The 27,009-nt window shown below is 37.2% G+C and overlaps 1 protein-coding gene across 2 annotated transcripts; it reads right to left on the bottom strand.

Moving 5' to 3' along the window:
* Positions 1-1,009: 1,009 nt before the first annotated feature.
* On the bottom strand, positions 1,010-23,142 carry srl (sarcalumenin). Of its 2 annotated transcripts, XM_038270045.1 has the most exons (7): positions 22,985-23,142; positions 11,985-12,077; positions 11,445-11,540; positions 10,019-10,054; positions 6,359-6,475; positions 5,871-6,104; positions 1,010-4,252 (listed from the first exon to the last, which is right to left on the bottom strand). In XM_038270045.1, the coding sequence occupies exons 1-7, from the start codon at positions 23,112-23,114 to the stop codon at positions 3,441-3,443; spliced, it is 1,518 nt and encodes a 505-aa protein (XP_038125973.1). In that variant the 5' UTR covers positions 23,115-23,142; the 3' UTR covers positions 1,010-3,440. The 2 variants fall into 2 exon arrangements, with proteins under 2 accessions (XP_038125973.1, XP_038125974.1); XM_038270046.1 differs by lacking the exon at positions 10,019-10,054.
* Positions 23,143-27,009: the final 3,867 nt, after the last annotated feature.

The following is a 27,009-nucleotide window of genomic DNA, read 5'->3' as shown; positions in this document are numbered from 1 at the left end:
TCTCTTTAGGACCTTGATGATGTGAAATGTAAGGGCAGCAGGTCTCTAGTCACTGATGACTCCTTACTAAGTTTTATTTTGTTACTGAAATAAGGCAAGAAGTCTTCCACATCACTGTAACCGTCTCCTGGAACAGGCTACGGTTGAAGAGGTGTTGTAAAATCCCATAGAGTTACAGGCCTTCAGGACTCTGACACCATCAGGACCCGGCGACATGACAGAAATGGAAGATGAAACATTTGAGGTGTGAAAGGGAAGCTTTTGGTTCAGACCTGCATCTGTCTGATTTATGCTTGAAGCCTGTGATCTTTATCCCTGGTCCCACATTTTATGCAAAGTTTAGAGTTCTTCCTGAAATTATTTGTTATTTGTTTTGAAATTAAGTCCAAGATACAAGGTCTCATAAACTATTGCACTGAAGTGCTTAGGTGCATATTCTCTTCAAGTCTCCTCAATCAAATAAGAGACTCTGTAAGACTTGGTTCCATGTGGTGATTCAGCCATATTTGATTCTGCTGTATTTGTATGTAAGACTTGTTGAAGTCAAACACTTTAAATCAATATTTTTTTGTAAAGCAGCACAGTGTCTGCCTTTGTGGTCTCAAAACTAATTTGGCTCTCAAATGAGTCACAATAGATTCATTTTCATAAAAGAAAGAAGTAAAATGTACTTTACCTCCTATTCTAAAGCAAGCTTTTCTTTGATAGAGGATAATCCAATATGAGAAGACGCAGAGCTTTTCATGTTCCTTTGCAGCGTTTTTTGTAGAATTTTTGCAGAATTTGACTATTTTTTTTGTATCACAAAGTAAAATTGCAGTTAGACTTGAATTTTTTATTTATTTATTTTTTAGTTATAAGTTGATTGCAATTTATTGCTATCGTTGAAAAGACTTTTACCCTAAAAACTGATCAGTAAAGAGTTAGAATGTAACACGGGCAGATATTTAGACTGAACAAAGAACCAAAAAGTTATTAAAAACCTCCTTAAAGCAGAATAACCACAAGGTTTCTCTGAACCAGTCAATCAGAAATCTTTATTCTTTTCTGTCAAGCATCCACAACTTGGGCCAGTGGTAATGTCAGTGTCACACCTTAAGGTGATTAAGGGACTAGTTGGACAGAACACATCCATTCATCATCTAGAAGGTGAGTAAAACTGACAATGAAATATATCAGAAGCACAACCAGTTTATGTCATAAACCACGCGCATCTGACAACATAGTTTCTCTTTTGAACAGCCCCCTCTAGTGGCCATATTCCAAAACCGCAGTGGAGCGCTCACCAGTTGAATCGTTGCACTTCTCCTCATCATGTCTCAAAGAATGTCTGAACTTTATAAGGGTGTTGGATTTTTTTCTCATGCTGAGAAAAAACAAATTTCAATAACCTACTATCCAGCTGTGTTGTGAATATGAAGCAGCAGGCCTGTTTTTGCATAGCTTTGCATAAATGCTAGGGTGGATCTGAAGCTGGAAGTGAAACTATTCCTAATATTATATGTAATATAAAAAAGTGGAAGATGCTTGAGTCCAGCTGGTTGCTGTTATGCACCTTTATACAATATTTTACTCCACTCTTGTGATAACTGTTTAATGTTGACAGTTTTTAGCTTTGTGTCTATTTCCTTCTTCTCACTCTGGGAAAAGAATTTACCTTGTTTCCATGAAGGTCAGGGATCAACTCATGAGTCCTCAGTTTTACATTTGCATGCTTGGGACATGTAATCCTATCAGCCATTGCAGAGATCTGTCATCAAAACATACAATATTGCTTCAAATTGTATTTTTTTAGGTCGACTTACAAATGGAGCAATTTCCAGAGTATAACAGAAAACCGTGCAGCAATGGAACGGATCTCGCTGCTGAAGGAGTTATGGTAGCTTAGATGTCCAGTCTGTGTGTCATGTTGAGTCTGAAGCAGGTTTATGATTGTATGCATTAATTTTGTTAGGGATGTTTTAAGGGCTGTTTTTCCTTCCAAGTGCATGTTAATAATCACCAAGGCTGCCAATTTTAAACTATTCTATTTGTTGACAGTAGACTGTCGACATCTTTAGAATAAATTAGCAAAGTAAGGAGAAAAGAGTAAAACAGTGAAGATCAGAGTCGCAAACTCTAAGTAAACAGGAAAAAGGTTTAATTCTCCCTTTGGTGTTCCAATGCAGTAAGACATGGGTAGACTTACATGAGCTTTGTCTCCAGTAATGTGTTTGCTATTCTAGTCAATTGTAGGGAAGAAATCACTCTGACAAGAAGCTTTGTATTACCACCTGCTATCCCTCTACCTTTGGTCATGAGATAATGATGAATCAACCATCTGTTTGAGAATATCCCACTGGGAGGAGACCCTGGGGACAATAGTACTCGATGGAAGGACTATACATCCTTACTGGATTGAGATCACCTTGGATCCCCCAGAATTTGTTGGAAAATATGGGTATAAGTAATTTAACCTGTAACCCACATTTACCGATCTGAGAAAGGCAGATGCCAACCGATGGGCAGATGTACAAAAAACATTCAACATATCTCAAAAGCAGGCAGAGAAACGGCAGAGTAAATGTCAAAAAAATAAATAAAAATAACTTCTTGCTTTCTGCCAAACCCTGGTAGTTTATAGACTCAAAAAATAGACATTACAACAGTTAAGATGTGTAGCAGAATAAACGTACCACCTGCGCTCCAAAGACTCATGAACCCTGACCTTTGTTTACTTCATTGTCAAAAAACCAGAAGCGATGAGTGTCCAAAGCTAAGAGATGAAATCCCTTGTTTGATGCCGGTTAGATTTGGTACTGGTCTCAAAATTGCTGCATGAGGGTTTTTTTTTTCTTTATGGCAGAAGAAAAACATGCATTTGTAGATAAACATTGAAATCCTAACATGCAAAGATAATTAACATCTATAGCAAAGGTCTGCATGTTTAGACAGACACCAATGCTTTTGTATAGCACCAACAAAAAGGCTACTTCGAATTCAACTGATGTGTTTGAAATGTACCTGGGATAATATAATCCTTTTAATATTAGTATACAAACATCTGTTTTCAACATCTGTTTTAAGTGGGTCTGGTATTTGCCTATTTTCAGCATCTGTAATTTCTCTGACAATTCCTTGTGAGGCAGTCCAGGGTGACAGTGCCATAAGAAAGAGAAAGGTGTATGTTTTATGAACTTTGAAATGAGTGGCGGGTTCTCGTTCCTCTATTATTTATGTCCTTAAGCTGCCTTATCCAACGATGGCTTCCCTCTTCTTCTCTCACTATCACATTTGCTTATTCTCCTGAGGACAAAAAACCCCAAACATTAATCTTCCCTATGTCACCTTAACAATGCAAATGTCCTGTTAAAAGCAGGGCTCTGGCTCCCACCAGGACCCCTCTTTCTCTTCACCTCCTATGTCTCCTTTCTTCCCCCTGACAAGTTATTTTATGTTCCTCAGTTCTTTCGGTAGCGGTTTTTTGGCTTCTCGCCACAGCCAGTGATCTCACAAGATGAGAGGCCAGGCTGCTTGCCAGAGTTAATGCTGCTTAGGAGACCAGGCAGCTCGTTGGTGATTGCCTTCTCGATCTTTTCCAACAGGCAGCCTCCGATGTAGGAACACTGAGATGCCAGAGGCTTAAAGCTTGCGATTGGGTTGATGCCAAAGAAGTCACGATAAGCGTCTCGGTTGGGTAGGTCAAACTTGCTGACGTTGGTCTTGGCTAGAATGGATTTGAAGATGTAAAACTTGTCAGGGTCGTCCACAATCTCCTGGAAGACCAGTTCGGGATCACTGAAGAAGCTCATCTTCTCTTTGAAGGTCTGAACGTAACGGTCCACTAGCAGGGCGTGGATGCGAACGCGGATGGCGTGTTGGCGGATGAAGGCTATCTTGTTCTCCATACGGTTCTCAATCACCTGGTTGAGATCTTCTAGGAGGGAGATTTCTTCTCTCTTGAAGAGCTCCCGGCTAGTGTCTGGGGCGTAATCATATGGCCAGAAGGAGCTGACATAGACACGAGGCGGTTCAGTCACGTTAATGAGGGGAGCCAAACTCCAAAAGAGTGCTCCATAGACTCTCATTAAGTCCTGCGTGGCCAGGTTGTCTGCCTTGTTTAGGATTATGCGGATCTGGGACTCTCTGCCTTTCAACTGTCGAAACAACATCTCCAGCTCAAGACCAACATCCAGCTTGGTTGGATCAAACACAACAAAGATGAGATCAGCACGGTCAATGAACCACTGGCAAACATCATTGAAAGGATAACCTAGGAAGAAAAAAAAAAGGTGTTACAAAAACTCTTTAAACCTAAACCAATGTTTACCATTGTTCAAACTTTAAAACTATTTATTCCAGCATTTTTCTATCTTTAGCTCTTTAACTTAACTCCAACTAATGTTTCTCTGATGACAAGAAAATCCCCACCAAATGATGCCATGTTTCTTGATCAGTGCTGTGTTGATACGTAGTGTTAGAATGCCACAGGTTCTCAATTAGATTTTGCTCTGAACTTTGACTGGGCCATTTTAAAAACAATGAAAAATGCTTGAATTATCATAATCTCAGCCCCGGTAGTTTCTCTGATTACCCACTTCATTCACCTGCTGTCTTTCCTCGTCGTTCCCTGGCTCCTAGTGCATGTCTTCCCTAATGACTCCATGGTTCTGTTTTTTTTTTTTTTGCATTTTCAAGTTGGATTTTTGGATTCCTGCCTACCTGTGATCACTCCATTAAAACTCCAAAAACTCACCTCTGCTTCCTTGCCTATACATTTAGGTCTTCAAAACCTCAACCAAACCCTGACAGTGGCTGGTTCCTACTAAAAATCCAACTTAAAAATGCAAGACAAACCAGAACCATGGAGACATCAGGGAAGACATGTAATAGCCAGGGAAAGACAGCAGGTGAATGAAGTGAGTAATCTGTGAGTAAGAGAAGCTACCGGGGCTGAGATCATGACATTAATGCCTTAATGCTTTAATTTTACCCTAGGTTCCTATCAACTTTGACTCTGCCGACGGAAACATCCCCTCAGCATGATGTTGCCACTCACATGTTTCCATATAGGGTCGATCTGTTCAGGGTGATATGTCGTATGAAGGTGTGTAGATAACCTGTAAGAACAGAGCTGCAGGAATGAAATTCCCCCATTCTGTTCCTGCAGCAGGGGCTTAGGATTCTCTTGCTTCTAGCACATATTCTGGTCAGAGCGGTTCCTTGCATGCCATCAAAAAATATATAAAATGTGTGTCTCAGTGTAGAAGAAGCCTATTATTAGCCCCTGGACTACACTGTACTGTAGTTCTTAAAGTTAAATATAATCTGTTCCTGTAGGTTTTTGTAAAAGATCAAATGTTTCAGTTTATTTAGTTTTTTTGCAGACATTGTACTGTACCTGGGGATTTCTGCAGCTTTAAAGTGTACATGCCCGTTTTAGCTGCTTCTCCACATAATACTCTCCTTTCCTGCGGTTTTAAGGTAAACAGCCACATGTTGCACAGTTATTCTATGCTATTTCATTGCCAAGATGATGGATTAAACATGGCTCTATGAAATGTTCAGTTTGGAATAAAGTTTTATAAACTAAGACTTCTTTAAACTTCAGCACAACCCTGCAGTTAAATAAAATGCAAGCTACTGTGCATTTTTTTATTTTTTATTTATTAAATACCTTTTTAAATGTATATCAAATTTCAAAAAGATATTCCTACTCTCTCTTCACAGTTTTACACAATTTTGTGTCACTCCTAGAATCCCAATAAAGTACAATGAAATGTGTTTTATATTGGGGCAAAATGTTGAAAAGATAAAAAGGTAGCCATGGTATTATCTTAAAAGGCACAGTCTGTATTGGTTTTATGCACAGAAAAAGTCTGCTCATTTACCTCGTTCCTGCTGCTTTCGGTTCTCAATGATTCCAGGCGTGTCCACAAAAGTCACACGTTCCAGCAGCTTGTGAGGCATCTCGATACCTATTAACTTTTCCAGGAAGTTTTGGCCAAACTTTTCAAGGGGAGAGAAGGAGCGAGAGCTGTCTGCTGCCATGACGATACCCTCTACAGAGCGTATTTTCTCGCCGTGCATGATAACAGTAAACTCAGAGGTAGTGGGCTCAGCTCCTGAAGAGCAAAATTATGAATAAACAGAAGAAATTAGCAGACATGGAGCAGAAACTGCAAAAAATACCAATGAAAACACATAAATAGGTAAAGAAAATGACAAATTTATGTACCAAAGGCATTAAGCATTTAATTAAACATTAAATTGTAAGAGAAAAAATATGATATTTCTAATGCTCCTGCAGATTTAAGATGTTTATAATTGTTTTCCCTCCTATATTGACTCATTAAGTTTTTGTATTCTTAATTCATACCTGTGTAGAGCTGATACGGGCTGTCTTGCAAGCCCAGGAGGTAATTGATCATGGAGGACTTCCCTACACTCCAAGGTCCAAGGAACAGCACCATGGGCTTGGAGGTAATCTCTCCATCTATTCGGTAAGAAATACAAATTTATGGGAGGTTGCTTAAACAGTGAGGCAGAAACTTCTGTTTATTTTACATGTCAGCTATTTCCAATCTACAACAAGAGCCCCCATGCTTAATAATGAATCAGCCAAAAAACTCACTAGAGATGTTTTCCAAATGAAAAATGTAATGTACATAAAAGTCTAAAAAGGTGTGATGCTGTGTAAAAAAGATTTTCGAAAGCAGAATCTAATGATTTTGTAATATAGAACAAAAGATTAAACAATTAATGGTTTGATATTTTGGTAGCAGACAAAACAACAAACCATTTCTCAAAATCAAACAAAACTGGTCAGATTGAACAAATATAATGTAATTGTATAAATTGAGATAAAAACATCTCAAGATCCTGAAGTTTAATTTAGTGGGATTTCATTTTGAACTGGCAGCAATGAATATTTCCCCCTATTTTATTTCTACACAGCATCAGTTGGTTTTTACAGCATCTACAAATTAGAACTACAATTCACAGTGCCTTGCAAAAGTATTCGAAGCGTTTAAACACGTCTGAAGTTCAGCTCCCCACAATCACAACTATAATCACAATCACAGTATATGCTGTTGGGATTTTTTGTAGATCAGCACAAAATAGTTAATAATTGTGATGTGGAAGGGATGTCATGCGCTGTTTTGGGGTTTTACTTTTTGCAGGAGCGTCATTTGATCCATTTACGACTTTCAGTCTTTTTTAGATGCGCTTACAAATCCTTTTACAAAAAGCATAAGTATTTAGTCTAGGCTAATCCCACACATGAGCATGCTTGATTTGAGCCGTTCCATTGAACATCTGGATATAAATGTAGAGTCATTGTCCAGCTGGAACATAAACCTTAATCTTAGTCTTCAGTTTTCTTCCAGTTTCCTCATTAATTATTTTAATAAATCAACACTGGCAAGCTTATTTGTTTCTGTTAAAGACACTCATTCTCCACAGCATGTGGTTGCCAATAAACCCTACTACAGTTTCCAGTGTGCTGTGTATTGTGAGTTTTAGAAAATAATATATGACAAGTTGATCCAAATTTTAAATATTGCCACATCTGACAAGAGCAAATTCTTGTTTATGTCCTTAATCTGTAACTTATAAAGACAACTGCTCACACTGGTTTGTATTTAGGGTTATCAAAGTAAATGCAGCTAAATATAAAGACAGGTTACACTTTTAATTTTCATCATCTTTCTTCCACTTCACAAGTATGTACTCCTTTGTGTTGGTCTTTTACAAAATAAATAAATAAATTAATAACTGAAGTTACCAGATGTAACATTAAAAATCTGCAGAAGCTAAAGGCATATAAGTGCTTTGCAAGGCATTGTGGGATGCATTACATTTCCTTATTCCTTATTTTGAAGTTCCACACTGCATGCAAATTTTTAAAGATATTTTTTCAATATTATTGCAAAAACACTGAAGAGTTACTAATGGACGTATAGGCTGCATTTTAAGGTTCAGACAAGGACAGAAAAAGGTCAAAAAGCCATTTGTTAGTAGAAAGAGATGTCAGCCATATTTCACACAGAGATACAAACAGACTGCAAGCTGTCATGTGTGGAGTGGAAATCATGTATGGGAGGTGAGGTAACATGGCCTGTGATCAGGATGAATAATTTTAACTTTCTATTAAAAGATCTAAATAAAAGCATTTTAACAGAGTAATGGAGGGATTTTATTTTCACAAGCTAAATTTGGAGAAAATTATACCAATGCTTTCTAAACATTGACCACCCCAGCTAAAGCCAGAAATGTACATGCAAAGCCTGTGTGATTTTCACACAATCCCAAAATATGTGATTAATATTTATAATATCCTAAGGGTCACCCCTATCTTGATTTGCATGATATTTTTAAAACTGCATCCTTCCGAAGCTTTCCAGTGATGGCGCACTTTAATGATAACCCACTGCAGTAGATATTGATGGAGTTTCATACAAAGCTGAGGATAAAGAAATATTTACAGTGCCATGAAAAAGTATTGTCCCTGGCTTTCTTGTCAAACTGAAATGTTTCAGATCATTGAGATATATGTTAGTATCAGGGAAAGATATCCTGAAGAAACAGTTTTATTATGATGACACTGTGTCAAAAAGCAATTCCCTCTAGTCAAAAATGGTTTGTTCCTCCATTGGTAGGAACATCTCCTATTTAACTTTTGAAATAATGAGTATTTCTGGCCTTACAGTCTTAAATTCAGCCACACTGTAGGTTTCTTTTACTATGTATTGTCTCTTTAAAGTCATGCTGTCATGATCTTGACGCTGATGGCTGGCTTGGTTTTTCATTCGTTCACCTGTCTGATCCACCTGCTCCTGCCTCTGTTTGGGGTGCTTGCATCCGGTTATCGGAGCCAGATTGTTATGTTCCCTCTAGCCAGTGGTGAAAGTGTTTTTAGAGTTCCTTGGTGTTTCTGATCCTGACATGTTCTGCCTCCCAACCATTGAGCCTGCCTGTTCCCATCTGATCTCAGTGGTGAGAGGGTTTTAGCATCACCTTAGTGTTTCTGATTACCTGATCCTGTTCTGCTTCTCAACCTCTGAGCCTCCCTGTTCTTGTTCTGATCTGTTTGCCTGACCTGGCTTCGAACTCCTGCTGGTTCTCCACTCTCCGGGGTTGCTTTACACGGTCACTAACCTGTGTTTCCTTTTACAGAGTTTCTTGTGATAGACTCCCTAGCCGCTGCTATTCAGATCATCAGTCGTTTCAAGAAACGCTTTTTGAATTATCCCACTGTCTGCCTTGGCTCGAATACTGGCTCCTCTCTTCTGAGTCATGATACATGCAACCTCACTTCAAATAGTTTTGAACGCATGCTTTTATGGATCCACACCAAATCCTTTATTTTGGTGCTTTTGAAACTCATATATAGGTGTGAACTTGTTGGTGTGCTTTGTATGATTGTCTGGCTTAATAAACTAAAAGTGTTCAAACATTGTCCTTTAAGACGTTTTACTAGAGAGCAGAATTAATGCCCCATTGGTTGGAAAAAAGTTCTCCATGTCTTTTAGATGCAAAGTAAACCCAAACCATAAGAAATCTAAGTATCAGTTTGATGTGTTTCCTTTAGACAGCAGTGTTTTTCAAATTGAACCTTCTCTATAGATGGTATTTTCTAACTGTTTTATATTTTTAGGCGAATCGCAAACACTGACCTTAAATAAAGGAAATGAGGCTTGTAGATTCTTCAGATGTTGTTTTGGCTATTAACAGTTAATTTGTGATTTAATGAGATCGCAAATTATAATTTCCACATCAAGCTAACTCACAGGGATTTATTTAATTTGTCAATGACATCAACATTGCATAACACTGTATTTATTTAGTTATATTTGTCTAATATATATATCTGATCTGTAACATTTAAGTTTAAATTTTACTCTTTAAGATTGTTAGGGCCAAATACTTTTTAAGAATGCCGTAGATCAACAGAGAACAAATTTGCGAAGGGTGAGAGGAAGGGGCTTAGCTCTTGAGGCAGTGCCATGCACAGGTAAGCCCTGCCCACACCCACCTGTGGCCGAGTCACCCAGGGTTCGTCCAGGGTATGCTGTTAGATGAGGGGAGATGGGGGTGAGGGGAGGACAGAGAAGTGAAGGTAAGAGGAGGTGAAGGCGAGCTCAATGAGGGAGTAATGTTTCTACAAGCACTGGGGAAGGGTGGAGTGTCGATGTACATGAATGAGTCTGAGATCATGGCTGGAATTTACAGTAGCATATTTGACCTACAAGTCGTCAAACATGTCTGTCAACAAATGCATAATGTGCTCATGTGGTCAGGCAATGATGAGAGTTTACAGTGTCTCACGAAAAGTACATTATTAGTTAGAGACGTAGATAGAAACTAAATGTCTGCATGCAAACAGAGCCTTTTTAATCCACAAGAGGAAGAAATTTATTTCATTCTAAAACTTTTTTTTTTAAGCAGTCTCAGACCAACTCAAAGAAGGGCAAAAATATTTCCTCGAAGTAAACGGTCTTTTTTTCTTTAAAAACAAAATCAATAAAAGAGTGGTTTGCATTTCTATTCCCTTTTCAATACTTTTTGGGCTGTTTTCTTTTGCCCTCTTTGTCTGCGTGGATGTGCCTGGTAAAGTCTAAGTCTGGTGCAGGATTTGCATTGCATTGTGGGGGGCAGCCAAGAAAACAAACTTATAATCAAAGAAATGTGCTCATCTTTTATGTAAAGCATTAAGTCATATTCAAGTTTCAGTACATCCTTTAAAAATCACATAGATTACTTATGATTTTGGTTGAATACTACCCAGAAACACTATAATGATATCATTCATATTTAGCATTCTCTACAAACTTCCTGTATTTATGTTTGGTACTCGAGACACATCTGACCAATAAACGGACTGATTGCTCCAGGTTGATTCATGGAGACCGGTTTCTGTGTAAAAAGAAACTGAACCACAGGAAAAAGTTGCAATTTAACAAACTCATCATCAGATTAAAGGGGTCAAAACACAATTGAAACAATTTTTTTTATTTACTGTTAAAGCTGCGAGTCTTTTTCAGACTGTATTCCTGGGTTTTGCACATCTAGAGACTAAATATTTTTAACCGTTCATTTTTTTTTAAATATCCCAAGATTAACATTTGCATTTTGGTTTGGACTTGGACTAGTCCGCCAAGCGCTTTCATTTGACACTAGTTTTCATTGAACATGTATTTTAGATTTGCTGTTTGTTCATTCCGCACTTTTCTGACTTTTATATCAAAAAAGAAAAAAAAAAAAAGCAGATAAAAATGTTAAAATCGTAACAGAATACCCTGAAGTTTTGGGATAAAAAGTCAACAAAATGTGGGAAAGTTAAAGGTCTGTTTACTTTCACAAGGCACTGCAAATGCAGAATAAAAATCAAAATTAGCTAAATTTCACTGGGATGTAGAATTGGAAAGAGGTTTTAGAAATATGGCATTTTTTAGCGATACCTGAAATCTCATGCTGCCTCAGCTCGTTGTACTTGTAGGCCTGCTCCATTGGTTTGATGGATGAATGGTAGATCTTCCGCAACTTTTGTATAGCCGCTGTGAAACAAAGTGAAGGAGCAGAACGTAGCATAACAATGTCAGAGAAAGGGTTTGCATGAGGAATATCCTTTTTATCCATCTAGGCCACTGCTGCTGCAATTGAACTGAATTTTCTGTTTCCATCTGACTGCATCTGTGCCACATTAAAAAAATGCCTTAAGTAGTAATGAGATATCCTTTTTAGAAAAAATCTCACTTTTGAAAGAAATCTGAAGACTTTCATACTTGCATTGCAGGTTATACATATTCGTTATCACTTGAAAAAACATACAACTATGGTCATTTATTAACACATAGATAATAAATCATTTAAAAATGTTTTCGTTCTGCAGCTTATTAGAAAGTCTAAAGGCAACATTTTCAAACTATCTGTTCAAGTTAAGATGATAAAATGTCTACAATAAAGGCCAATGCAATGATCTGTCCCCATATGTTTCTCACCGACATAATCTGCTGCTTTTTCCTCAGTTGCAAGCCGCAGCGTCTCATCGATGTGAGATCTGTCTCTTAGGACGTGGTCCAATTCTTCCACCTCTGAAAGAAAAAAAAATAACATCATAAACTCATTGGACTGAAGGCTTCGGAGCAGATCTGATATTCAATTCTGTATCAGTCCCAATATGAAGGGAAATTCTAGATCATATATCAGTAAAAATGTGGCAGATCTACTTAGTCTATTTGACAAATGAATTTAAGTTAGGTTAAACAACTATTCAACAGCATGAAAGTTTACTCCTTAATGGTATAATCTTTGGAGATGTTTATTTGATTTAAGGATGAAGTTTGTCCTTTTAACACCATTTACTGTTTTTATGACTTCCTTTTCTGACCTGATACTAATCTCAAATTGACATTTGGGATGCACATGTTTATATTCATTCATATCATGCCTGCTTGTAGATAGGAGCTAATGACAGCCTTTAAAAAACAACAAAATTAACAAAATAACATTATAGTAAACAGAACTTTGGTATTTGGATCTGCAGCTTTCCAAATTTATGAATTAGAGTCAGATGGGAAGAGAAAAAAAGTGAATCTGTGCATCCCTATTGGAGGACTTTATTGTTTGTGAAAAAACAGTTTTTTTTTAATCATCACACATTGGTTATCTGAGCTCTCAGATCACACAAAGTCTGTTATTAAGCACAATATCTGAAATATTGGTATCATAAAAACTGCTTCGTAAAAGTTTAGGTATATCAAAAGCTTGCTTTGAACTCTAACAATTGTTTGTGGGCTTAAATAATCAAAATGACACTGAATGAGATTTCTGTACCATGACAGGCTACTGGTTGTTTGTGTTTCAGAGAGCAAGGCAGAGGTTTTGAGGGAGCATATTTGTTCACTTGTCATGTCCTCTTCTGAACCTATCAGGTTACTTAGTTCACAGCTGTTATTACAATCAACTCTTAATTTAGAAAGGTGAAGCTGAAATGAAACACACAAAGACAAGGCATCGCCACAGGCTTTAATGGTGACAACCAGGGATAAGCCTTGGGACTTCCCTGGTTTCACAAAGAGCCGAGCCAAAATTGTTCCCTGCAGTCGCATAAATGTAACAATGAGCGAACCTTCTGTATATTTATACCAACCTGCTACAGAAAGGTGAGCTATGTTCAAGTGTATAAACATCAATGATAGCCCTACACTTTCTGTAAGTTTCAGATTTGATTTTTAAATGAAGCTGTATCGAAATATTAAGGAAGTCAAATATGATACAAATCTGATTTTAAGTATTTAAAAATGATTTTATTTTAGTTTAACTTTTGATGATGTGTAAAAGATTTTCAGATATTCTATTATAGACTAACATCAAATATGTTTATACACTGCAAATATTGAAATCTAAATAAGTAATTTCTTCTTAAAAATAAATGCATTTTATCTTGAATGGAGGAGATAAGTGAGGTTCTTTGCCAATCGAATAAGACATTTTACATTTACAATTGAATTATCTTATCTAAAGTGCATATTATTTAAATAACGTTAAGAGTAAAAATACTAATTCTATTGGCAAATCATCTATTTTGCCTACTCAAATTAAGGTGAAATAAACTTTTAGACACTTTTACTTATTTCAAGATCAGTTTTTGCATTATAAGGGTTCTAATAAACTCACTATTTGGACGCAGCAGAAATGTTCTTTGCACCATTCCAGAATTTTTATGTCAGCATACTTTATTCAGTCCAATTTCATGTCTGATGTGTTCTTGGACCAAACTGTGTCCAAGTTTTAAATAACTGTGGGATTTTAGAGCCTCTGCATGAGGCATCCATGCTTGACAGTTGGCAAAGTTTTCTTTTCCTTGAATAAAAAAATATACTAATTGCCCCTGAGGCTTAACTATTGCATCAATTTGTCTGTCGGACATGAAATCTTTTCCCAAGCAGGGCTATGCAGAAAACAGAGTGAAACTTAGGTTTAACTCTAGATTGATTTCAGGCTTGAAAGAACTAATTGTGATGAGAAATGTATTATTTTTGTGTGAGAAGGATTGCATGTTATATCCAGACAACATATACAAATCTGAAATGTTTGTGAAATTGATTCACATTAAGCTTCAAACTCATAAATAGTTGGAATGTAAAGACGGTCAGCATAGGGTCAGGGATTTACTCTATTTAAATGTATTCAAATGAAAGTTCAAATACCTAAATAATCAAATAATTCCAAGAACTGTTGAAGGTGTAATACTGGCTATAGAATATTTAAGTTTCTCTGCAGCCTGTTCAGATACTAAACACTAAAATATAAGTAAATGTTATGTATTGATTACTCTAAGTGTGATGTTATAACACAAAATAACCTTAGGTGTGCCATACCATATTATAAAATCATGAATGTCTGCATGGGATGATCAGAAAGCATCAAAAAAGTTTCTGCTTTTGCTCAAAGTGCTCTGATCTCAGCAGGAGGCTGGCAGGAAGCCGTGCTGCCTGGGCGGTTTCTGCAGTACTCATCATAAACTCTTTGGTGTTAAAACTCAAACCCCAGGAGACGAAAGGTAAAAGATATTTATTTTTACTGTGCGGAAAAAATGTGTAGACTGCTGAATTGTAGCCAAAGGGGTAGGACTTTGATCTTTGCATGTACAGTTTTGTCAAACTAGACTGTCGCTTCAGTTAGGAGCAGAAGCAATGAACTCCATACCTGCTTTTAAAGTACAGGTTCAGTTATAACGTATTTTTCACTTTGCTGTGCAAATATCAGAAGAAAGCCGTTATTTAACAAGTTTCTATTCAGGTCCGTAGTTAACAAAAGCAAAGCCCCATTTATTTATATTTTTATAATATTTTTTTTTTTCAAACACACCTAATTATAAACAACATCATGTCAATAAGAAATGGCCCACATTTCAGAGGGCTGTCCACCAACAAACTGGAGCAAAGCCACCAGCCATGTGGGCAATGGCTTCTTGTGTTTCTAGCCAAGAATCTGGCAGGCATGTTGATGCATCCAATGACAAGTCAAATCATGAAACTGTGTTTGTTTACAAACTAAACTCAGGCTAACATGGAGAATAAATAACGACACATCTTTAAAAATACCACCGCTTCAGGAAAAAGTGTTCACTGCCAGCAGAATTAGCAGAGTAATGGGGGTATGGATTTTCTCTGCAGGACTTATAAATAACAAAAAAAAACTCAATAAGAAAAAAAAAATGTTTTTCCTAGATGTTTGATTTCAAGCCTGAAACAGGAAAGTGAGAAATATATTAGATCTTTTTAAACCTATATAAATCACTGTTTTAAGATGTCTAATCTGTTTATTTGAGAGAAGAAGGTTCGAATTTCATTTTTTTTCTTCAGGATTCAGCAGTTATTTGTAAGACCTCAGTTAAGTTATAACTATGGATGAAAGCTGATCAACAATAGAATCAAGAATTCACCTCATCATTAATAAATCAATATTTTCAAGCTAAAGCTGACTGGGAGAAAATAAACTCTGCATTAAACAACAAACAGAATCCAAGCACTATTCCATAGTAACCCAGGAACAAACACTGTAAAAAAAATGTATTTCAACAACAACAGGTACCTATCAGTATCTGAATTAAAAGAGAGGTCTTGTTCTGATTTATATTACATAATTCCAATCTGAAAGAGAAATATCATTGTAACAATGCTAATGAAATATGCCCAGCCTATGTAAACATGCACTTTAATCTTAAAATGTAAAATTGTGTCTCTAATATCAATGGAGGATTTCAGATAAACAAGCAGGGCAATGAAATGTTTGCTAAGTCGTGAAGTGCTCCTGTTTAGAAACACTAGCATGGTTAGGAGTTTGCCAAACAAAAAGGAAGTTCTGTATGTTAAAGGTTACATCTTCTCTACACTAAGATTACACCATGGATCTGATGGACACGGTTGTGTTTGGTAAGGCTAAAGCAAGTGGTTGGGATGGTTAAGATCTTAATGCTTTTAACTGGTAAGAACCTATTTTTATAACCTTTTGGAAAACATTCTGTTCTTATAAAGTGCATTTTCATGTCAGAGGACACCAAAGCACTTAACACTACTTTCAGTAATTCACATATTCACATAAGCTAAATTATAACAACAGTTGGTCTGAAATCCTCCCATTTTATGGGTTTACTGTAAACAGATTATCAAAAAATTAGCTGACGGTAATATTTTTCAGCACAAAAATGGTACATTATCAGACATAACCACAATCCCAAGTATTCAACTAAGCTTGATGCTATGTATGTAATATAAATCCTTTTATTGTTCCACAATGGGGAAATTCACTCTCTGCATTTGACCCATTCCCTCGGGGAGCAGTGGGCTGCCATTGTGTGTCGCCCGGGGAGCAGTGTGTTGTTAAGGGTCTTGCTCAGGAACCCAGATTGGAGGCTGTGGGGATCAAACTGGGTACTTGCAGCCTTCTCAGAGCACCAGTGCACTGCTCTAACCACTAGGCCAACACTCCCCTGGATATATATACAATTCTAAACTTTGTGGGCCAACCAATCCAAAATCTTCTTGGATCCAAATGACCAATCCCAGTAACTTCTCCAAACTACCTGGTAGCTTTCATGCATGGGTAAGCATGAAGCTAAGAGACGTTGACTGAGCTGTTTTCTTCAGAGCTTTCCAACAGACTCATATAACACTGACTTCTTCACATTCAGAGGGGAGGGAGACAGGAGCAGATCTTGGACATGATCCCTCTTCCTCCATCTGGCACCTTTCTGAACAGTGAGACAAATTGAGCTGTTTGGCAAAAACATCACAAAGGCCTCTGACCACAATCATAGGTAATGAAGGACAGAGCTGGGGTTTGAATCAATTACAGTCCTGCATCTTACGCAACTGCTTCCCCAATTGTTTTTTTTTTTTCATCTGACTGCATCTGTTCCACATAAAAAAAAATGCTTGAAGTAGTAGTAATGAGATTTGCCAGTATTCTGAAACCCTAATAAACGTTTTCCTTTCCATCTGCCAGACAACATGTCGATTGAATGCATGGCTGATGGGGCTAACTGGGAGAACTGGACTCATAAGTTTGTCTACCTGAGAATCACTTTAGTCCAAAGTGTTAGATGATACAGCAGTTCCCTGGGACTTTTATATCCCCTGAGTATAACAAAAAGGCCGACTAGAAATCTTAATTAAAAATCTTAAAAACAAAATCTGATTTATGTCTCAGATGTGTTGCTTGAGTTGCAATAAATAAAAACAACTGAGGAAATAATTTAAACTAAATACATTTCTAATCAGGTCCCTTATGTGATGTCACTACACCCATGTGGAAGCTTGATTTTATTGTAGTTTTTATGCAACTATTTAACAGATTTTCAGTAAAATAGGAAAACGAATTGAACAAGTGACGCTTGCATTTTGTTCCATAGGTGTCAAACAAAATGTGGAGCAAGTTTGGTTAAGCTGACTAAAAGTTGGACTCTAGAAATACTAATTGAGTCCTCAGTGATTAATTACCAACAATGAGGAACTAAACCTCATAAGCTGCTTCTTTGGTGTGTAGCAGCACATTAAAGCAACACAATGGTGCTGATTCCTACCCAGTCAGCCTGCTAAAAATAAATGTGTGCAGTGCTGCTGCTCTCCCTGTGCACGACCAAAAGAAACCAAAAGGTTAAAAGGTCGTTGTCGGTAATATATATAAAGGCATACAGATCTATTTTTTGCAATTTATTTTTGCAAGTGAAACTGATCACAGCTGAAATCTATTAAGAGGGCTTCCAAACCAGCCATGAGTCTCATAACAGTCTTAAACTTATATACAAGAAAAAAACATTTTTCTTTAAAGACTAAATGACTGTCAGGGTGATTAAAAGTTAGTGTTATTTTGATAAGCTTGAGTTCTTATTGGTTGGCTCCTTATGTAAGCAGAAAATAATCAAAGATAAACACAAATTAGACTTTAAATGTCAATCAATTCCTCATAGAGTTTTAGTACCTTTAAGCTGAGTCTTCTGATTCCTCAGCATCTGTGACCGAACCCTTCAAGCATACCGGTAACTAAAGCTTCTCCAATTTGCCTCGTCACTCAGGGTTGGTGTCTTTTAACGCTAGCTTCTAGAGTGTGCCAAATTGCTGTGAACTTGTTAGCACCTTCCTGAAGCAGTCAATACTCGATGGAGACTCCCCAAAGATCACAGAAGAGATGTTGTGCATCAGTATGGGGGCAGTCTTGGTATCATAGTACAGAATTAACCCTGGAGGCGCCAGAGGAGCTGAGCCCCCTGGACATCTGCGCCTCGTTGAGCCCGTTGCCACACAACACTGGGTCAGTTTGGAGAAACACTCGGATGGCATGGGCACATTCTGCAGGAATGCTGCTGATTTAAGCCCACTATTACTGCTCGTTGACTTGGAGTCATACCTCATTAAGGGAGCGTTAAGTCAGGACACAGTGAAAAAAGGAACAATGACGAGAACTTTTTGGAGGAAAGCTGTCTAAACAAAATTATGTTCAAGATATTTAAAATCTCATACCAGGAACAATTTCCGATTTTCAAGTAAAAGAACCAAAATTTTGAAAATTGTGATTGAATGTTTATATAAAATAACAACAAAAAGCAGTGCATGAATGTAAGGATTGCTTAAAAGCATATAGTCTTGCACCCAAATCTTAATCAAATTCAGCTTTGAACTATGATTAAACTATTTTAACAAATGAATAGGCTTTGATCTATACTGAATTGTTGCTCTGGCTAAATGTTAAAGGTTCGTATTAAGGGGAAGGTGAAGCTCTAAGTATTAAGTCCTTATCAGCTTTTAAGAAATGTTCTTTCGGAATTGCCTATTACCTCTAAACAGCTTCCCTGACTTTGCCTTTGTCTGAAAAACTATGCTTCCAATGTGTTTCAAGGTGGTGATGGGGTGTTAGAGGTGATGTCCAATGTTGGTTTATCAGGCACCTTTTAATTGTGGTCTCATCTAATCATCTTAATCTTAATGTTTGCTCTGTTGCCTGGCCTGTGCTAAAAGAAAAATGAAGCATTCTTTGGGTTTTTCCTTTAACAAAGGCTTTTCTCTAATAACATAGAACCAGATTTGCACACTTTTATCCCTGTTAACTGAGCAGGTGGTCTCAAAAGGAAACAATTTGTATTGGATTTAATTTAAAGCTATAAGAGAAAAACAGTAACTGAAAGCAAATGCAGACAGCATTTTCCAAATGTTATTATTACTTTTTTTGCCGTATAGATCTCTCTTTGGTCACTTTGCAAATTTGCACAAATTTTTGCTTCTTTATCACATACAACCAACATAAAAACATACTTCTGTTGTTGCAAAAAGGAGAAAAAGTTGGAGTAGCATAAATACTTCTGCAACGAAATGAAAAATACCAAACTTGAGTGTGTAGAGACAAAAAGTCACGCAAAAACATGATTAAATCTCTTCAATGTGTATTTACGTAGTAAACGTTAAGCGGTTAATTGGTTCTATCTATATGAAGGCCCAGGATCGCGTTTCGCTCACAGCACAGGGAGGTAAATTTAATTAAAATGAACATGATAAGAGCTGAAAGAGCAGGTTAAAGGATTTAACTTGAGCGCTGAGGGATTGAGACACTTATTAAAGGTCAAGATGTTGCACTGGAAACCCCAGTGGAAGAACATTGACTTTATTTCAATTCTAACTAAAGTGGGGTTCTAAATGTTTCATCCTAATTGATTAAAACAAATCTTGTTTCATTTAAAAAAAAACATCTTGTAAGCCTGGAAATGAACATGACTTTTCCTTCAATAAGTGTCAGATGTGGGCACACTTAGTAGAGTTTGAGCTTGATGTGTTGAGAAGACGTCACAAATGGCAACAGGTGGCACGGCTTGGGAAGCCAGTGCTCCCCTCCGAGTCATAAATAGACTCACAATGGGTCAAAAGATGGACAGAGGAGGAGGAGGCAGAATGACTGCTGCCTATTTTAGGGTGTCCACTGTCAGTATGGAGACTCAGAGACATCAACATCCCACAGACATTACAGTACCACACAAAACAGGCTGGACCAGGCAGATATTTTACTTACTATCTTACTTAAAGCAAACCAAAGGGATATTGATAACATTTCAAGGTAATTCCAGGATATAGCTTTACATAAAACTCCCCCGTTAGTATAAAACATAACAAGTAGATCCTGAAGAATGACAGCTATTCCCTCTGGGGCCCGAAACCAAACTTCTTTCATTTTAAATGAACCCAAAAAACATCAAAACTGCTCTATATTGATAATATCTGTTGATTATTTAGACTTGAACTAAAGCCACTGTAGATGGTGTGTTATAAAGCATCTCTCTACTACAGATACAATATTACCTTACAGACTATTCAGGGGAACACCATTAATCTCTCTTCTTACCCAAAATGTAGGTGATGCTATTACTGGTATATGTTCCCCTATATTTAGTAAAACATCCACTTTAACAGGATGTAAAACCAAAAAAAAGCCAGATCAAAGGGTAAAGGGGGGGTTCTGCATTTTTTTACTGCTCATAGAAAGATACTAAAGTATGTTTAACCCTTGGGATTTAGGTGCTACTCTTAAGAAGTGCCGCAATGTCATATAGTGCATCTGTTATTTTTTTCCCCCCTACTACAGCGAATGAAGGGATGTCCCAGACATGCCATGTGCAATTAGAGGGAGTCACATATCACTTAGAGACTGCTTTAACTTTCTATGTCTTTCTTGGACAGATAGTGTTGCATCCTGCTATAAACACACAGCGCTTAGGAGTTATAAATGCCTGTACATGTCCGTAATAATAGAAAGTATGGAATAAATGTTCAGCTCTACATGTTTCTTAAAAATGATTTCATAGGATTTGAACTGCATTTTGTAGAAAATACTATCAATGAGACCAGTTTTGCACAGGTGGCAAATAGATCTGCACATCACTCTCTTTATATTCTGACTTTTCTTAAGCATCTTGATCAGAAAAATTCTATATTTAATGCTAGACATGAGACGATTTTCTTTTTTTCATTTAAAAACAATCTGACCAAATAAGGCTTTTTAATTTATAGATGTGATACCTACTGTATTTAAAAAGTTAAGGATGTATGATCTGAGCAATGTACCAAAAGAGATTAGATCATCTAAGATTTGATCCCAGTGGTACAAATGCAAACGAAAAACTATAGAGTTAGTTCTTTCCACCAGGATTCTGAATATATGCTGTCATAGATTGAATCACGGATTAAGTAATAACAGTAATAAGTAATTAGAAATAATTTGTTGGCTCAGACAAGAAGCCAAAAGGAAGCCTTTTCACTCTTCATGAGCGGCCATTTTAAAGACCAGACTGAACTGAAAACTCTTCCTCAGCATTAAATAAAAATTGAAGGGTGGTAAAATGATGCTGTATAATATTGTTGACTTCAATAGATTTCGGAAAACACTTTAGTTCACACTGGAGAGCAACTCTGTTCATTTAAGATTAGCCTTTTAGCTGCACCGTGCTTAGCAATTAGTGCTTCGCAATGTTTTTTTTTTATAATCTTGATTCATATTGACTTTTAAAATCTACATTGAGGCATTTTTCATTAACTTTTTTTGTAGATTTTTTTTTCTTTATTTTCTTAAATTTTATTCTCATTAGTTTTAAAGCTGACTAAAGCAAAAACACAAAATAATTAATTTCCATCCAAAGTAATTCTTTTAAAACCACTTTTTAGTAGTCTAAAAATTACTAATAATCCTACTAATAAAACTTTACCTAATGGTAAGCATGGTGGAGATTGTGCTGTGGAGTTGTTTCACCACAGTACATGCTGTGTAGGTTAGTGACGTCTCTGCACACAAAAAGGCTCAATAAAAGAAGAAAAAAAATGTACAAAAAAAAGGTAAAGAGTACATCATTGAGTTTTTGGTTGCACTTTAGCCTCAGCTATGTGCATAACAAATAAATCCTTTTCTCATTCATGATTACCTTAAATGTTCAAATTATACAGCATTTAATTTAGCTTGTGAGAAACCGAAACACACCTGCGAGGGCCTATAGAAAGAGAGGCCTCCACCGTCCAGCCCCTCCTATCTGGAGAAAGCATGTCCCTAAAAGGCCAGTTGCTGGGAATAAATTGTGATTGTGACAGTGCAGAGTGACAGCAGCTGCACAGCATATCTAAAGTGGACCATGATGCAAAGGGGAGGTAGGGAGGGACTGTGGCTGACAGTGTTGAGTTTCAGGAGGTCTTCCAATCTTAGGCACCTGACAAGCCTGGAATATAGAAGCCTGGTTACCGACTGTGGAAGGAGAAACGGCACCCCAAGGACGGGCAGGGGTGACAGACAAGGGTAACAATAACTACACCAGTAGAGACCTAGATAGCGCTGCAGGTTTAGAAAGTCTGCCCTGGTAGCAGAGTTAGAAAAGGAGTCTCTCCACATAATCTAGATTAGAATATTACTACTGAATAAAAAAGACATCCCCCTAAAAAAGATTTCTCATTGCTTATAAACACTTTTTGAACTGGAGTGAGGAACAAATTAGTGTCTATTAAAGCTCGCCACATGGCTTCTCCTTAGACTAAGACTTTCCATCAGCTGGTGCCATGCCTTTGGACAGCTGAGAGTCAGGCCACAGCCACGGCTAATCAGTCCTCATGTTCCTTCTTTAAACCAACCACAATGGGAATAAAATAAATATAGAATCAGACTTTCACTTCAGATAACCTATTCAATAATACATTTGTTTTGAATGAACATCAGCTCATCTCCAACAGGGTTGCATTTATGTAGTTTTTATCCCAACTCAGCTCAACAGGAAACAAAATTCCACACAAACAGTTCAGCTTCTCGTTTCACTTTCTGTAAATTTATTTCACATCAGCCTCTAAAGCCACAAATATTCTTTTAATTCATCCACCAACCAGCAGTAAGGCACTATTTTACACCTTTAAATAAATGCATTCTCTGTTTGATAGAAAAACAAACAAACAATTAAAACAGATCTTTATCTAAGTCTTACCTGCAGTGGCCTGCAAAAGCAGCAGGGCGAGGAAACAGCAGATCGAGACAGTACCCTTCATGATGGCTGCCAGGAGAACTCTAATAGTCTCACATACTATATATACCAAAGCAGGAGGGTTAAAGTGCATGCAGGAGGAAGAGGTGGGGCAAACTGCAGGGCCAACCGGTGGAGGGGCTGATGTCAATGTGTTTGAGGAATACCATGGATATTCTTTAAGCACATTATAACATATTGAATATTTTATTGTCCTACCATCCCATTACTGAAGTTGATTCTCTGTTAAGTGGGAAAAAATACAAATCTAACAACACAATTCATCGGTAGCTTTGAATAAGTAATGCAAGACTTCTTTTTTATTTACGAGGAATATAAATATGACTTCCCACCCATCATTATTCCCCTAAGACACACTTTATGTACAATAGGAAACATATAATAAGATGCCCTTCATGTATTGCAGATATGTGTTGATCTACTGTACATGATTATGAAAATGAATATTTAAACAATAGTCTATCCATTTTCCGTCACACTTTATTCCAAGTGGGGTCGCAAGGGGTGCTGATGCCTCCAGCTGTCTATGGGAGAGAGGCGGGGTCCACCCTGGACAAGTCCCAGTCCATCGCAGGGCAACACAAAGACAAACAGGACAAACAACCATTCATGCACACCTAAGGAGAATTTAGAGAAGCCAGTTAACCTAACAGTCATGTTTTTGGACTGTGGGAGGAAGCCGGAGTACCCGGAGAGAACCCACGCAGGCTCAGGGAGAACATGCAAACTCCATGCAGAAACCCAAAACCTTTTTGCTGCAAAGCAGTAGTGCTACCCACTGCTCCACTGAGCAGCCTCTAAAAACAATACCCTTTCACTTAAATGTATCAAAATCTAATCTAATCCAAGCATTTCTTTGTTTCCTGGATGAGAATGGTGAGTGAAGTAGAAAATTGAAATAAAAATGCTCCAAAGCAGTAGCAAGTCGCATCTTGGGATGCAAGATGGTTGTTTAGTTGTTATGGAATAAAATTCAAAGGTTTAATGGTACGTAAATTGTTTGGTTGGAAGAAGGCTGCAGCTAAATGGTGGAGTACAGAGGGGGATCTGTGATGCTGTGGGGTTGTTTCTTTTTTAAATGCACTAGGAACGTCTCTATTGTGAGCATCATCAGGGCAGGAATGTTTTGCAGTGCACATTCTGGGACTATCAGCCCTCATCTCAACCACCTGACTGCAGAAAATCTAGAATGTCGCATTATAAACTTGAAATATTTAAACTAAAAATCTGATGGTCTATGCCAGAAAATTTTAAATATGTAATCCTGCGTTTAAATCGGATAAGGATCCTAACCTTTTTGGGCCAACATGCTCAAAAATATTTCACCACTGAATGACACCAACACATATGAAAATCACGGAATACCTCAAATAATTAGAAAAAGACAAGGTAATTAACCGTTCATTTTATGTTAGATTATATCGAGGGGAAGACATTCTATGCTTATATGGACTCCCAAAAGTCCATAAGGAAGGAACACCACTCAGACCTACTGTTAGCAGCATTTAGCAACTCAGTAACATACAACATTGCTAAACAGCTTACCAATATTTTACCCCCCCTGGTGGGAAACACACCACATCACATAGAAAACTCAAACAAAGTCATACATTGAAAGATGGTGCCAGGAAAAACCCTGGTATCTTTTGAAGTTACTTCACTTTTCACATGCATACCTATATAAGAGGCAGTGGAAACAGTCAGGAAACGTCTTCAACTACACAGTGACCTAAACAACAGGACTAATTTCACTCCGGACCAGATCTGCACCCTAATGGACCTTTGCCTTTCCACATCCTGTTTGAAGTTCAAGGATAATTTTTACAGACAGAAGCATGGTTGTGCCATTGGATCTCGTGTCACCAATTGTAGCCAAACTTTATGTGGAAGAAATAGAAAAGAGAGCTTTGGACACCTTCAGAGCAAAAACATCAAGCCACTGGTTGTTGGTTGGTGAATTTTGACACATTCGTCAAAATCCAGCTAATAGAAATCGAAGCTTTCACAAGACTTCAGGGGACCGAAACATCTTGCCTAATCCGCCAGGCCAACAATGACCCTAACCACTCCCTTTTCAGAGGCATAGGCCAGTATTGGGTATTACAGGCAAACAATGGTCTGAACGTCTCCCCATTACTAAGGGGTGGACCTGTTTTTGGTTCAATTTGCATGTTTTCTAAGCCATAACAAGGCTTTGTTGGGCTGCTCTATAAAGCCTTGAACTTAATGCTAGACATTTTGAATTGAGAAAGCTTCCTGGATGGGAAGCGAACTGTCCTCAAACTAGGAAAACAAAGTCCAGTGGTTTGTTTTTTAACTTTTTTGGAATTACGATAACCTGAATGACTAGAATCTTCCCCGGCGTATTTCACCATAGACAAAACCAAATATCTTCCCCACAATATCTTTCAAGAGATTAAAAAAAAACATGTGGGCTTAGCTAAAAAAAAAAACCTTATTAAAGCAGCTAATGGGCCTGATTACCATGCATGTTATATTTTGTGCATTATATGGTTAAACGAAATCAAAGGGATCAAATAAATGTATGAGAAATGTATTTATGTAATATTTCTTAGGGTGATCATCCAATTAATTTTTTTTTTGCAAATGTCAGGGGTTACAACTATTAAAGATAGATGCATTCAATTCAATCATGCAATAGATGATGAAGGACTTATTTAGGATAAAGCTTTTATTTTCTATTTAAAACAGAAAAATACACTGATGAAGTTTATTTGTCTTAAGCCATTTTAACACAATCATCAACAAATGTCAGCGTTAGAAAATGTGCCCCTGGTTGTATTAATGTAGATTCTAAAACATGCACACTAAACTAACTCTGCTGGCATATTAATGAGAGTTTTCACCACCAGCAGAGTGAGAGTCGAGGAGAGTCTGCCTGAGTCAGCCTTGAATCCCTCAGACAGGCCAACGCCGGGCGGATTACTGTTTTATCACCCTCAAACAGAACCAAAGTGGCGAACATAATCTCACCAGTCCTTGGGAATCAACATCTCAAATTTAAATTAATCCCCAAATATGGCAGGAAGTTTCTCTCCCGACCATATCCATCCCAAATGACTCGGGACGCGAGTCCAAACATTATGGCATTTGCTTTAAATAATTGTTTTCCAAACAGCTCTTCAGCCAAAAACAAATGACAAACACTAGTATCACTTATTTAGACTTTGTTCAACTTTGATGTGCCAGTAAGGGGAAATATTAATCCATAATCAGATTAAAGGATATTGTAGAAGGTGTTGATAAATCCCTACATAGTACTACTATATAGTAATGTTCAGTCATCAGCGAAGTGAGATTAAAGGATTGTCAGTTATTGAAATGGGACAATAATTGAATGCAGAAACTATTGAACTAGATAATTTCACCAGTGCATTTCTAACATTTGAATATTCACACAAAATAATTAATCCAACAATTTTATTCAAAAAGTGAAACATTTACAGATCTATTATGGATTCATTTCATTATTTATTTATGGTTTACAGCAAAGGAGAATCCAGAGCTCCTTTTTTGAATATCAATATTAAAAAGAACAGAACAATTCTCAGTTTTTGCTTTATTTTGAATAGTTCTACAAGGAATTGGTTGTTTTTAGGAACGTGGCTTTCAACAGTTAATAAAAAGTTAAGTAGAAGGAAAATGATATCGGAAAAAACAACTTATGTTCCAGTTTAATTTTCTTTAAAGCTGTATTTTGTTGTTTTTATCACAAGTTCTAGTAAAAGTATCTTCACTTTCTGAAAGAAAATATTTAATAATAATCTGATACAATCAGCTATAAGCAGCTTGCAGTAGCTTTTTCTACAGCGTGGCTCGGTACTACCTTAGAGATCTACCGTAGTAAGGAGCTCGGCCCTGCAGGAGCGAATTGAGGGATGCTTCTTCTCCATAACGAGTGGAGTCAGAGTGGACTCAGACATCCGTTCTGGAATCCTCTCTTAGGA

Source organism: Cyprinodon tularosa, unplaced genomic scaffold, assembly GCF_016077235.1.
Source record: "Cyprinodon tularosa strain WSP-4 unplaced genomic scaffold, ASM1607723v1 ctg75, whole genome shotgun sequence".
Lineage (NCBI taxonomy): Eukaryota > Metazoa > Chordata > Actinopteri > Cyprinodontiformes > Cyprinodontidae > Cyprinodon > Cyprinodon tularosa.
This window is presented reverse-complemented; position numbering and strand designations above follow the sequence as displayed.